We start from the raw sequence: 13,327 nt of genomic DNA, 5'->3' as shown, positions 1-13,327 counted from the left end.
ATAAGAATGACTACCCCCGCTGTGCAGACAAGGAAGCTAACACAAAGAGCAGCAAAGAGGTTGCAGATGGGTTGGATGACTGCTGGCCCAATGTAGAGACAGGACATGTTAAAAATCATGCAAAAAACCTTGTGACAAAAGCACCCTTGAGATGGGAGATGATGATATCAAGCACATGAGGTACTCCTCTGCAAAGCCAGATGTTCAGAGCCAGCTCATATAGACGGTCTTTCTCATCATGTTCAGATATCCAACCAGCACAGCTGCCTACTTTTGTGGCAGACTGAGAGAAGGCCAGGTCATATCTGCCTTGGCACCTGAAAAAAATCAGCAGCGTTCAGGCCCTCAGTGCAGGTAAGAAGAATTCAGTTCAACACTACATAAAACCTCTCCAGCATCTTCTAATTAGTGGGCTTAAAATCCACAAACTGGTACCTTCCACGTGGCTGACTGGCCAATGAGGGAACTAGACAGACAGACAACATGGGTGCAGCTACACAGCAGTTGCTGGTCTCTCGACCTGCCATCTTTCCAATGCTCTTTACGTTGCCAGGGAAGATCATAAAGATGACAAGGGAGGTGGTATTTTGTGGCGTGTCTCTCCACTGTGTACGTACGGGTACTCTGACTTGCTTCTCCTGGAAGCTCTACCGAGAAGGGAGATGACAAAGGAATGAAAGGCAAGGGAAAGAGACTGCTTCAGCTCAGAGGTGAAGGTGGGCTAGAACTTTTTGGCTTTCCCCAGTTTAACATAAATACCCTAGTAAGCAGGAAGGGAAAGAGAGCTGTTTGGTAAAGATACAAAAACAGTGCTCAAGCCTTCATTTACCACTAACAAAGCTCCCAAGACACATGACAGACCTTCAGCAAGCGAACCTTCAGCTTTAACCATTCCTGACAATAACAAGTCAAGCTTCCAGCTTCCCGCACACACAACTTCTTCACCCACCCCTAACTCAGGGACCTGAGGGTCACATGCTGCGAAACAGCGGGAGAAGTGACCTCCTCTCCAACGCCGCCTACCTACAAAGGGGCAACACCTACCTACAAAGGGGCCACGTGTTGCGGGAGCAACCCAGACCTGCTGCCTATCTGGGGTCAAGGACTCCTGCTGCCCCACAGCTAAGTTTGCCCAATTTTTACCACAAAGACCTGATTGGGAAGCTTGTTTACTCTTGAGGACCATTTCTGGCCTGCTTGTTTTTCAAGTAAGCGTTCCAAATCCTACATTTATTCAGATAGTCTCAAAAAAAAATGCTCTGCTCGGTGGATTAAAGAAAAGGGTAGGTAGTTGAAAAGGATGAGGCGAGTAGGAGATGCCTTTCAAAGTCATTTTGTATTAATATTTTACAATTCCTGCCATTTCTTTTATACAAGTCTGGACTCAGAGCAATGGCTTTTTTCCACCTCCACAGAACTGAGCTCATTTCACTGAAAGCAAGAATGCAACCAGTTTTTTTTTTTTTTAGGTGTTTTCCCCCCCCCCCCTTCCTCCCTATAAAACAAACATCTGCTCCAAATTTTCAGCTCGCTCTCTGAGCAAACTCTCTGAATTTTCTGACGTGTCTCAAGGAAAACAGATCAATTAGAAACTGGCCTATAACTCCCCAGCATGTGGAGTTATGAATGCTGGACCCTTTTACATTAGAAAAGAATTACATAACACAGGAAGTTTAAAAAAAAATACATAGAAGACAGCTGACTCAAGGGATTAGCTCTACTTTGCTCTGGGTGATTAACAAAAAGAATAGAAAATTATTAGAGCTCTTCCCATGGTAACAGCCAGGCCCTTCTGTAGAGTAGATTAGGAAGAAAGCAATGTGTTGATAATTAGAGTCGGCTGAAACCGTTTGGGATAAAACATATTAATTGAAAAACGACTTTCTTGAACAAACCACTACTGCGTTTCAAAACTGAGGTTATATGCAAAAAGAGCGGGGGAGAAGGAGGGTACTGCTTTTCTCAAAGCAAAAGGCTTCCTGCATGCAAAAGTTTGCGCTCTCCTCCCAGTTCATCAGCCGATTCCGAACATGGAGAGCCGCAGAGCTCTCGAGCAAACCGAACAGCTTAACGAAGAGCGGGAGCTGGCGGGGAGATGGGCCCTTTCAAACAGAAGAGATTCTTCATCGCAGAGCCCAGCTGGCTGGAGCCCCGTCCTGCCTGCTGCCGAGCCAGAGCCGCTCGCGCCGGGGAGGGGAGGGGGGCGCACATGCTGACAATTAACACTGCCTATCGCACAAGGTCACTCTTTATGCAACACGCACAAAGCACTACAGAGGGTCACCGCGCAAGGCTACCGAGAGAGAGGGCTGTGACACGGGCAAGGATTCCCCCCCCTTCGCAGCACCCACGTAGCACAGCCTCAATGCCCCCCCAGAGGGGCCAGGAGGATGACAAGGCTGACTGGTGTGCACGGGAAGTATCTGCACGGGGATCCAGCCCTAGACAGGGTGTTTGGTGGAGGCACCCACCTCCAAATACACCACCTATTCCACAGCCAGCATCTCTCCAGTCCAATCTCAGCCTAGGCACTGCCGTTTAAGAGAGCGAGACACTACTCAGCACCAAGGGGCTTGTCACTGCTTGCCAAAAGCCGTCCTACAGAGCCCAGCTTAGATCCTGCTCGCTTCACCAAATAACTTGAAATAAAAGATGTCCCATTACCTCCAAGCACAAACAGCGTGGCCAGGGAAGCTGGTGGCCACACACCTCCTTTGTAAGGCAAAAACTGTGGAACTGACAACGCACCGTCACTACAATATCAAAGACACGGGGATGGGGCCACTTCCCTACGTTGGGCCTTCCTGGAGGCAAGCTCCTTTCTAGGTGAGAGATACCCCCAAGGCTGCTTAGACTCTGCTCCCCTGCGCTCTCCCTGCGTTCAAGCACAGGGTCAGAACGCATCAGAAGACCAACCATCACCAAAACGTAGCTTTTGGCAAAGGTGAAGGCAAACAATCAGGGGACTACTGCAACCACACAGGGCTTGGAAGAGATCATAAATGCCGACAGACGTGTGTCCAGAGATCCCGGGGAGGCAGCAACTTTGCGACACCACCTGGAATGATGTCAAAGCTCTAAAATGAACCCCTGTGCCTGGGGACGGTGACCAGGACTGTGCTCAGGACCCCCTACTCCTGGCACATCACAGCATTAGCCTCTGTGCCTGAGGCAATCTGGAAATGAGCCAGCTAAACCCAGTCCTTCCTGCACTGCTGAGCCATGCAGCGTGGGGCAACCCGAGCTGCAGCTATTCAGGCCATGCTCCTTCTGATGAGGTGACCGATGTAGTCAGATCCCCTAGCGCTGCCCACTCCACCTGGGATAAACACATCTCTCTTCCACAAACCCTGCCACCTGCAGAGAAAGGGGCACAGATCCTCCATGCTGAGGTCTTCATGGAGACAAATGCATCTCCAAGACACAGACATCTACACAAAAGTGCCCTGAGACTGAGGCCTCTGTAGGTGGTATGCTGCAGATACCTGTTCTGAAAATGCATAAAAAAAAATTAGGATCATTCTTATTTAGACAACTAGCTTGTGTCCAGGGGAGAGTGAAGCTCCTTTTAGGTCTCCAAGTCTCAGGAAACACAATAAATTCATTACCAACCCATGAACATTGCAGTTTTCGAATTGTAGACCCCCCAAGCATCGCCCAGCACAGATGCTGTTCCATGCAAAAGAACATCAAATGTCCTGACAACAGGCCGCTCTGCTCAGCTCGCAGTCTTGTGCATATTCGACATGAGGGCCTGGACAGTTCTGACACTGAAAGCCAAGCCCAGTGTTCCCTGCCAGCCCCAACCATCTGCTCCCAGTCCTGGCATTGCTCGCCTTCCTCAGGAGAACTGAATCAGTCACTGCTCTTGGTTAAACCTAACTGAAAATGGTCAGCTTGACTCCAGCTCAGACTCTTTACCCTGGATCAGACCATGGCCAAGTGGGCCCTGTGCCAATCAAGGGTAGATTTCAAGAGTGGGATGAGCCAGGAGAGAAATAAGTCAATGCATTTGTCATATAAAACGCCATACGTGGAACACATAATTGCCACATTTCTTATGAATCTATACATCCGGGGTCTCCCAGGCATCCTTTTTACACCCAGAAAGCACATTCAGATGAAAATGGGGAAACTGGCCAAGTGTTCGGGATTGCTGGGCAACAGGACACCCTTTCTTCTGGGTGCTGGGAGGAGGAGGGAACTAAGGCCAACAGCTAAGGTGAGAGGAGGTAGGTGCAGAGAAGAGGCCATGTGTAGAATTTGCCAACGACAACAAAGTTGCTTTGCTGGGCATTAGTGCATCTGGCATCAGAGACAGCTTGGGGAGGAAGAAACCTCTTTACGGTGACATCTTATTGCTATAGTACCACCCATCTCGACATGTCAGAAAACACACGCCTTGGGAGGGCTGCGCTCAACATGGGATGTGAGGAACATGCTGGGGACCATGAGCACAAGGCCACCAGGGCCAACTCACCAACAACTTTCTGCTACGATGTTTAAAGGGACATAAGGGAACGAGGTGTTCAGTGACCACTGACTCTTATTTTTCATTTGCTAGAAACACATGGATTGCCTTTTTTTGATTACCTCGGTCCCTGGAACTTGTTCTCTGCTTTTACTGGTCTGGTCTTCACCCTATGCACAGCACAGTAAGTCCTCACCGGCAAGACATTATAAGCATTGTTACTACTACAGTTTTGGTGCAAGAAGTTAAAGTTCTCTAGGTTTCTCTAAAATTAAGTTTTCAACATTTACATCTGCACATGGGAATAATCACCCGTGTACAGGGCAGCAGGTACCAGAGCCCCTCCAGGGGTTCTTCCCTCACAGGCCCTGGTCCCCCACTGCCACAAAATGCAGCATCTTGCCAGCAAGCTAATGCTTTTCCATATTTTAAAAGTGACTTAAATCCAGGGCAAGCCATGCCTCAGGCTCCTCCCTCTTTCTCCCACTGCCTGAAAGCTCCTAGAGGCCACCCTGAGAAAGGTATGGAGGAACTTAACATCCCACGATGTTAATGGGGCTGGGAAACCTAGGCGTCCTCCAGATCCGCCTGGAGGAGCTGTTGGGGAGAAGCTGGAAGACTCCAAGGGTTTTGAAGCAAACGAAAGCCCCAGATTGGACACACTAGCATTTGAGGTCCTGCTAAAGAACTGTGTCCATCATTTCCACGTCCTCTCTTCATCTGAGCCCTCTGGTAACATTAAATATTTCCAGCCTTTCCACCCTGGGCCAGCAGAAGTTAGCAGAGGACAGACGACAACCTCCATCGAAGCTGCACTGTGCCTCAGTCACATCCCTTAACGCGCGGGATGGTGCTAACGCACGACAGTGACGGCACCAGGATTTACGTCACCTCATCTTTGTGCGTGTCAGCTCTTCCTCTCCTCCAGAGCCAAACTAGAGACAGTGTCCTCAGACTGGTGCGCATGGGGGTGCAAAAGGTAACTTAAAAGAAACAGCAGTAAGCTAGGAAACCAAAGCAAGAGGTTAGAAGTCTCCTGGTGTGGGGCCTCCCTTCTCTCTCTCCCTTCCCACCCGTCTTTGTGGTTTTATACTCACGTTTCTTATGAGTCTTTTCTCCTACCCTCCTCGTGCTAAAGAACCACGTCGCCCACGGGAAGCCGAAGCCAGCAAGCAGCTCCGCACACATGGCCGCAGACGGGCCTGGACCCGCCACGCCAGCCCTGACCCCGCATCAGCCTTCACGGCGGCACAAAGGGGCGAGGGCAGGAGGCAGCGCTGACCTTACGGGGCGTTTCGGTGCACTTTCTGGCGTTGGGTTTCTTTGGGTTTTTTGTTTTTTTGGGGGGGAGGGGGGCTGTTTGTTTAATTTCATCCGTTGCTCTGAGGTGTAACCCCCACGGGGCTCACACGGCCGCTGTTGCCTCCTCCCGGTGCGCCTTACCCGGGGCAGAGGTGCCGGCTCCTCCGCGGCAGCCGGCGGTGCACGGCACCGAGGACGGTGCGGGAAGTTTCCACCCGCCGCGTCCCGGCAGCACCGGCGGGGCCGGGCCCGGCGCTCGCCCGCTCCCGCGCCCCCCCCGGGCCGCCCCGCCCGGGTCCCCGCCGGGGCAGGACAGCGCAGGGCAAGGCGGGCCCCGGCCCCGGCCCCGGCACGGGCGAACCAGGAAACCTCTCCCCCCGCCGCCGCCGCCGTTGTTCCCCCACTCACCGGCGCCCTCGAGCTTCTCGGAGCCGCGGCTCCAGGTGACCTGCCGCGTCTCCAGCTTCACCTGGAAAGTTTTCCTCTCGGGCCGCTGGGATTTCTTGGAGTAGAAGAGGGTCATGACGGTGCCCACCTCCAGGCTGCGGCAGAGGTGCGCCGCCTCGGCCTCGCTGGGCGCGCCGGGGCCGCTGCCCGGCCCGGCCGCCATTAGCGCCCGCCGCCGCCGCGGAGCCGCCGAACAAAAGGGAGCGGGAGCGCCCGGAGCGCCGCCGCCGCCGCCGCGCTCAGCGCCGCCCGCCGCGCCCCATGCCCGCCCGCCGCGGCGGCCGGCGGCCAGGAGGCGGGCGCGGGGGCAGGGAAGGGGCGGCCGCGCCGGCGGAGCGCGGCCCCCTCGCGGTGCCGGCGGCTGCGCTGCTCCGCTGCTCCGCGCCGGGCCCCGCAGCCCCGCGCCGCCGCCGCACAAAGGGGAGAAAGGGAAACTGCAGGCTTTGGCTTTAGCACCCCCTGCTCCGACGCGCGTGGGGTCCTGGTGAGCCACGCACCGCGCCGCCTGCCCGGTGTCCCAGGAGGGCCGCGCACCCCACGGCGCAGCGCTCGGGCGTCCCAGCGTGCCGCGCACCCCACGGCACTCCCAGGCTCCCAGGTGTGCCGTGCACCCCACGGCACGGCTCGCATGGGGTCCCAGCGTGCTGTGCGCTCTGCAGCGCTTGTGGGGTCCCCGGAGTGCCATGCTCCCCACAGCGCGGTGTGCTTGAGGTCCCAGCGCACCCCGCACCCAGCAACCCACGTGGGCTCCCAGCGCTCCCCGGCACGTGTGAGGTGCCAGTGTGCCGTGCGCCCCATGGCACAGCACACGTGGGGTCCCACGGCACGTGTGGGGTGCTGGCGTGAACCTACCAGCGCGCCGGTGCACAGCCAGGAGGGAGCCAGCCGAGCCCCCCGCAGCCCCCCACACCTCGCGTTGGCAGCGGGCGCTTCTGGGGACGCGAGGTGGTTTCCACCCTGCCGCGCTGCGAGGGGTCGGGCGGGAGGGTTTTGTGCTCCCTCCAGCCCCAGGGGGGTCCAGCCCCGCGGCTCCGCTCCCGGCCTCCGGCTGCAGCAGCGTCCTCCTCGCCGGTCCCGGCTCGTGGCTAGCGTTGTCCGACGCGGCGACGTGGGGCTGCCCGGCGGTCCTTGCCGCGGCCTGCCGACGGCCGCTCCGCAGGGCCGCGCAACTTGAGCAAGACTGGCTCTTTTGGGGGCTAAATCAGGTGAGGGAGGCAGTGCAGGCCGCTAGGTGGGCGCAAGGTCTCGCCCTCGCGGCCGGCAGACGGGCGAGCGCCCACCGCTGCCTCTGGCCCCGGGGGGCCGGGGCAAGAGCAAGGCCGTGCCCCAGCGGCGGGGGAGCCGGCTCGGTGCAGCAGCGGGAGCTCGTGCGCTCGGTGCGGGCCGCAGAGGCCGGGGCGAGAAGCCCCCCGCCCGGGCTGAGCCCCCCTCGCAGCCAGCTGCCCCCCCCCAGCTGTGCCGCCGCAGGGCTGCGCTCCGCGGGAAACAAAAGCCGCCTTAGCAAGGGGATAAGCGGCTGAATTGGAAAGCGGTTCTGGACCGTTTGCTCCATTCATGCAGCTAAAGCCTGCAATTTCCCTTTCCCCCCTCCCAGCCTTCCTCCCCGCTGCCCTCCTCCCCCTCGGGAGGCTGCCGCCCCGCAGGGCTGCGCCTGCGGCCGTCTCCCGGACGCCCGGCCCCGGGGGGAGACACCGCCGTTGGCCACCCCGCAGGAAACGTTGGCGACGAACCGGCCTGCTTGAAGGCAAGCGCATCCCCATGCTGTCTCCCGCCCAACCTAAGGGTACCCCGCACGCACCCCAAACGCAAGCCACTGTCTGTGTCCGGTTACCCCCCATCCGGCGTCTAAAGGACAGGCGCAAGCACATGCAGGTGCCCAAGCAGCCCTACGACGTTCACGGTTTTAAAGGATCCTGCCCAATTCCTAGGCGTTAAAAAGACCAGAAAGGAAAAACAAAACCGGGATAAGAACCTAAACCTGCCCGCGTCAAAACGACCTGCACGTTGACGGCACCGCGAGCCAGAGAGCAAGCCAAAAAACGAGCTCCACGCTGCGCTTTGCCCTCCTTGTCCTCAGAGCAGCTTCTCGCCGCAAATCCGATTGCCGCGCGAGCCGGGGTCGGCTCGCCGGGGTCGGCTCGCCGGGGTCGACGTTCAGGCTCTCCCCGACCGAGGGGCAACGGGGCGCCGGGGAGGGGAGCCAGCTCAGAGATGACCTGGGGCGACGGGACGCTGGGCACGCGCTCGGAAAAGGCACAGCTGCCTGGAGCAGCTCTTACAAACACGTGGCTGCAACGCAGCCCCGGTGACCCCGGGCGAGCCTGGGCATCCCCAGCGGCGGCCAGGTGAGCCCGCTGCTGCCGGCGTGGGACCGCGGCGCGGGGGCCCCGGTTGCGCACGCACGACGAAGGGGCGACCTGCCGCTCGCGAAGGGGAAGCTGCTCCCTTGCTTGTGTAACAGCCGCGCTCGGGACCGGCAGGAAGCAGCCGGCTCCCAGTGGTCCGAAAATAGCCGAGCGGCATGGGCACACCCTTGTTTTTGAGGGCAAAACCTGAGAGGGGAGCCTGGCTAGTGAGGAAGCAGAGAGGTAACTTATGGAGCTGAGCACGTGGGTATATCTGGTCATTACCCGCCTCTGTGAGTAGGATGGGGCTCATAGGGCATAGGGACATCTGGTCCCCGCTCCTCCTCGCAGCTAACGGGACCCCAGCGCCGTGGCTGACGCCTGTCCAGGTGCCACCAGTCCGGCTCGTACCGACGCAGCGAGGCAGCTGCAGGAACACGTCTCCTTCCTGCTGCCTGCTCGCTCCCCCCGAGGAGGTTATCCGGCTCTGCTGAGCTCAGGGATGGGGCACGAGCCGCTACGGCAGGTCCTGGGGGAAGCAAACGCCACCTGGTCCCAGCCACACGAGAGCGTCCGTCTCGGCTCCGCCGGGGCTGGCCAGCCCTGTCCTGCCGCTGCGAGTGGGTGCCTGGAGGCAGACGGGCCGCCCGTCCTTCCCCTGTACGTCCGTGTCCCCTCGGCACCGGAGACGTGGGTCTCTCGGGCACGCATGTTGAGCTGGTGGTTTGCAACAAGGAGCCTTGGCTGGATTTTTTTCTTCCGCAAGTTCGACTAACCACCTTTTAGACCCACGTAGGCTCTCAGTGCTCATGCTGTTGCGTGCCAAGGAATTTCACAGCTTGATTTTACAGCACGCGAAGCTGCTTTTGTTTGTCCGCTGCCTGCTGGCCTCGTTCGGCAGCCCCCTGCTCTTGTATTGGAGACAGTGAGCAATCACACCCAGCCACCTCCTCCAGCCCCTGCGGACTGCGTACTCCTCGGTTGTCCTGGGGTCTGATCCGGGGTGGGCCACGCTGGGAGCATTCTGCTTTTGAAGCACTTCCCCGTAATCACCTTCGTTGCACGGCTGGGGAGGTGAGCGGGGCTCTCCAAGTTTCTCTTTGCAAAACCCCTTGAGAGAAAGGCTTTCTTCACCTCGGCAATGGCCCCAGCACCTCCCCTGCATGAGCCCGGCCCCCAAAGTCCCTGGCCTGATCTGCAGTCCCAAGCATGGGGTGCCAACCCCCCCATCCTGCAATCCTGCATGCGTTCACGCAGCAGCTGCATCCTCTGCCCAGGAACAAGCAACGGGCTAACACCCAGGTGACCACAGGTTTAAGGACAGACTATGGCCTGGCTCAAGGTCTGGTGAGAAAAATCTAGATTAAAAAAAACCTGAGGCCCCCCCAGAGGCATCGCGAAGCCCAGGGGAAGGCGCTTCGAGAAGAGGTGCCAGAACCTCATCGGAGAGTTACTCAGTGTCTTGCAGCCTCCTGGAGAGATGAACCGTGCCCCGGGTTGTTTATTCACTGCTTTCTGCTCTTGTGTTGCCGTAAGCAGAGCTGCAGCCCCGGGGAGCTCCCCGGTTTAGCGAACGAGCAACCAGCCCGAGGGCTGTGAAAATCGCTGCTGAGGACGAGTGTTTCCTGCCCTTGCAGCGAGCAAGGAAAGGCTCCGCAAACTCCGACGGGGATCGCGGTGCTGGGTTACCTCCCGCCCTCGCGCCGTGTTAGCAGACACGGAGCAGCGCGGGCCTTTTTTTTTTGGCCTGGGATGGAAAGCAGAGCCGCCTGGGGCCGCGGAGCCGCCGAGGATCGCTGGCGCGCTGCCTGCTGCCTGCGTTAGCCGCGAAGCCTGGGACGGATCCGTGTCCAGCAAGGCAGGCCTACCTCTCCGAGCGCCCCCGCCTGCGGCTCGCCCCGCCGTCCCCCTCGCCCCTGCTCGCGTTTCAGCATCCCTCCGGATTATAAAATGCCGGCTGCTGCGAAACCCACTGCAGCTCCAGATTCACTGTCCCCCGTCTTCGATTTTGCTATAAAACCATGTTATTTATTTATATCTTGAATTCGTCCGGCTTCAGTTTCCCAACGCGGAGCGGTGTAGGGCTCCAAGGGCGGTGGCCCCTGCGAACTGGACGGGCAACGCAGCAGATCCAGGTTTGACCTACGTTTTTCCGCCAGCCGCTGGTAGCAGAAGGGGGCAGGCCAGGTCGCCGCTCTCTGCCTCGGTTTCCCGCGCCAGCCATCAGGCCGGCCCGTCGCGCCGCGTCGGCTGCGGTGGAAAGCGGCGCAGAGGAGCTGGGCAGAGGAGCTGAGCCCTGAGAGCGCAGCGGGACTGAGCACCGCCGCTGCAGCAAGCGGCCCGGGGGCCTCCGCTGGCGCGGCGGCAGGGGGAAGGCGCGGGTGTGCAAGCGTGCAGGAGCAGACGAGCAGAAAGCGCACGGGAAGCGGGCTCTCGGAGGCCGAGGCCGGGCGTTTCTCTGCGCTGGCGGGAGTGTTTTCACGGGTCCGTAGCCAGAGCTCCCCGCCGCAGCCGAGGCGGCGGCTGCGTGTCAGATGGGGGCCGTGCCGGGCCGCCTCCCGGGGAGCCTCGGGGGTGCGCTGGCGGGAGGCAGAGCGGGGCAGGCGGGTTTCACGCCCGTGCCCCTGCTTACGCAGGCCGGCCGCGCGTCTGCCTCTCTACTTACAGAGCGAGTCGCCGGCGTCGGGGCCTCCTCCATTCGCTGTGCGGGAAGTGTGACTCTGCCCCTGCTAAAACACGAGCCAAAACACAGATAAAACTTCTTCCAAAGCTCTGTCAGCCGCTACAGCACGTCGGCGCGGACACAGCTCCTCCAAGGGAGGCAGGGGCTGGCAGGAGAGAGCCTCTGCTCGCCCAGCAGCCAGCGCCGAGCCGAGTGCCATTTCAAGGGCTGGTTTTGCACCGACGTACTTCCTTTCCCTGACCTAGTTACATGCTGACTTGCCTTATGGTTGGCACTTTGCGTGCGAAGCCGCACCAGGTTGCCCAGCACCGGAGCTCACTAGCACCTTCGCCGGCTCCCGCACAGCCTGGCCGGGGGGGCTTTAGCTGGTGCCGACGGACACGAGTTCGTAGCTGCTCCGCGGTTTGGAAAGGTGGTCTCGGCCCCTCCAGGTTGGCGTCTCGAGGGTCGCCGCTGGAGGAAGAACTCAAGGTCACAGCAGGGAAACGGAGACAAACCACACTTGAGCGTGGGCAACCAGCCCTGCCTCACGCTGCCGGAGAGACCCCCAGCCCGTCGGCGGCCAGCCCGGCACTCCGCCGGCAGCGGTGCACGTGAGGGATCGCCGCCCTCCCCGCTGGGTTTAACGTGGGCCGGAGGAGGGGGAGAAGTGCATTTCCTTGCTTGGCAGCATAGGATACAGGCGGTTTAATTGGCTGGGTCTGAACTTCGGGAAGGGAGGGCTGCATAAATAGAAAGGATGTTTTTATGGGCTGTGTTGTTCTCGGCACGGACAGGTCAGGAGCACAACGAGCCCTTTTCACTGTCAGTTGGCATTTTCTCCGCTGCACCTTGGAAAGGCCCCAGAGAGTAAACGGCAACTCCTGCCAAACTGCAAGTCTTTGCAGCCACAACAAAGCGCCTTAAAACATCGCGGTGGCCCGTTGGGAGCAGCCAGCCGTGCTCTGGGCGGCCAGGGAGAGGCTGTTCCTCGGGCGGCCGGCTGGGCCTGACTCTGCTCTGCTCTGCTGGGGTTGGGAGTCCGATGCGTGCTGCAGCGCTGTGGCACCGGGCACCCCGGAGGGGCTCGGCGGAAGAGCTGGGGCCTGCATCCGCTCCAGGCTTGGCTCGTGCCCCAGGTATCTCCCTGCTGGTAGCCCAGGGCATCCCAGCTAGGATACCAGGCACTGAGCTGCTCTCCGGCTCCAGGGAGACGAATGTAGCCACCAAGCCAGAACATCTACCTTGTTCCTCATGTCCTTGCCCAGGCTCCCGCTCTTCCTGGCCGTGAGGAGCAGGAGATGGTGCCATTCTCATTCCATCCTCTTCCCTCTTCCCCTGTGGACTAATAAAGGACAAGAGAAACCAAGCCAGGAAGAAAAGCTCAGATCTCACCCCATCCCACTGCTTTTCCACTCTGCTTGGGCAAGGGCTTCATGTGAGGAGCTCTTTGGAGGCCCCATGCTAGGAGAGCTCTGGAGGCAAAGCGAGCCGATGCTGAGGTGCATTTGCATGGAAATGCAGCATGACCTGGACAGGGAGCAAGGAAAGAGGAGGGATCAGAGAGCGAGATGGTGACATGGGCCACATTATTCCCTGGCTGGGAATGATGTAGGACACCCCTGCCCAGCAGCAGTAACGTCTGCTCTTGGGGCCCATCACCTCTCCGGCAGAGGCCGAGAATCCCAAGCTTGTGCAGTGCCAGGGACGTCACCCCCTGCCATTAACCTCTACCCTCCAGCTCCTGGTGTTCTGAGCGGTGCTTGGGCACCTAACAGCGGCCCCACTTCCCTGCAGCATCCTCTGCCCCTGGCACCCAGCCCACCTGCTGCATGCAGCTCCCAACCAGGAGCACCCACTCCAGCTCCCTACCCTGGCTTAGGGACAACCCTGGCAGCCCTGCCTTGGCCCCAAGCACAGATCCTTCCCATTTCTCTGCGGCCACCTCTGCTGCACTAGGCTGAGCACAGGGCTGTGATTAACCCACCTTCGGCATCAGCAGGGACTTGGAGAAAAGCTTCCAGGCTCCTGAGAGCCATTACACTACAGCCTGGGCCCAGGAGATCAATGCAGAGAGCGCTCCCGTTAGCAACATGAAAT

The 13,327-nt window shown here is 59.2% G+C and overlaps 1 protein-coding gene across 5 annotated transcripts in view; it reads right to left on the bottom strand.

Annotated features, from left to right (window-relative positions):
* Positions 1–6,470, bottom strand: part of PLCG1 (phospholipase C gamma 1) — a 58,769-nt gene extending 52,299 nt beyond the window's left edge. For 4 of the 5 annotated variants that reach the window (XM_068911902.1, XM_068911905.1, XM_068911904.1 and 1 more), the window contains exon 1: positions 6,182–6,470. In XM_068911902.1, coding sequence (XP_068768003.1) covers positions 6,182–6,383 — 202 coding nt within the window. In that variant the 5' untranslated portion in view covers positions 6,384–6,470. Of the gene's footprint in view, positions 1–5,568; positions 5,675–6,181 lie in introns of those variants that run through there. The other variant, XM_068911907.1, reaches the window with a different exon arrangement.
* Between the last annotated feature and the right edge of the window lie 6,857 nt (positions 6,471–13,327).

This window comes from Struthio camelus, chromosome 18, assembly GCF_040807025.1.
Source record: "Struthio camelus isolate bStrCam1 chromosome 18, bStrCam1.hap1, whole genome shotgun sequence".
Classification (NCBI taxonomy): Eukaryota; Metazoa; Chordata; class Aves; order Struthioniformes; family Struthionidae; genus Struthio; species Struthio camelus.
This window is presented reverse-complemented; position numbering and strand designations above follow the sequence as displayed.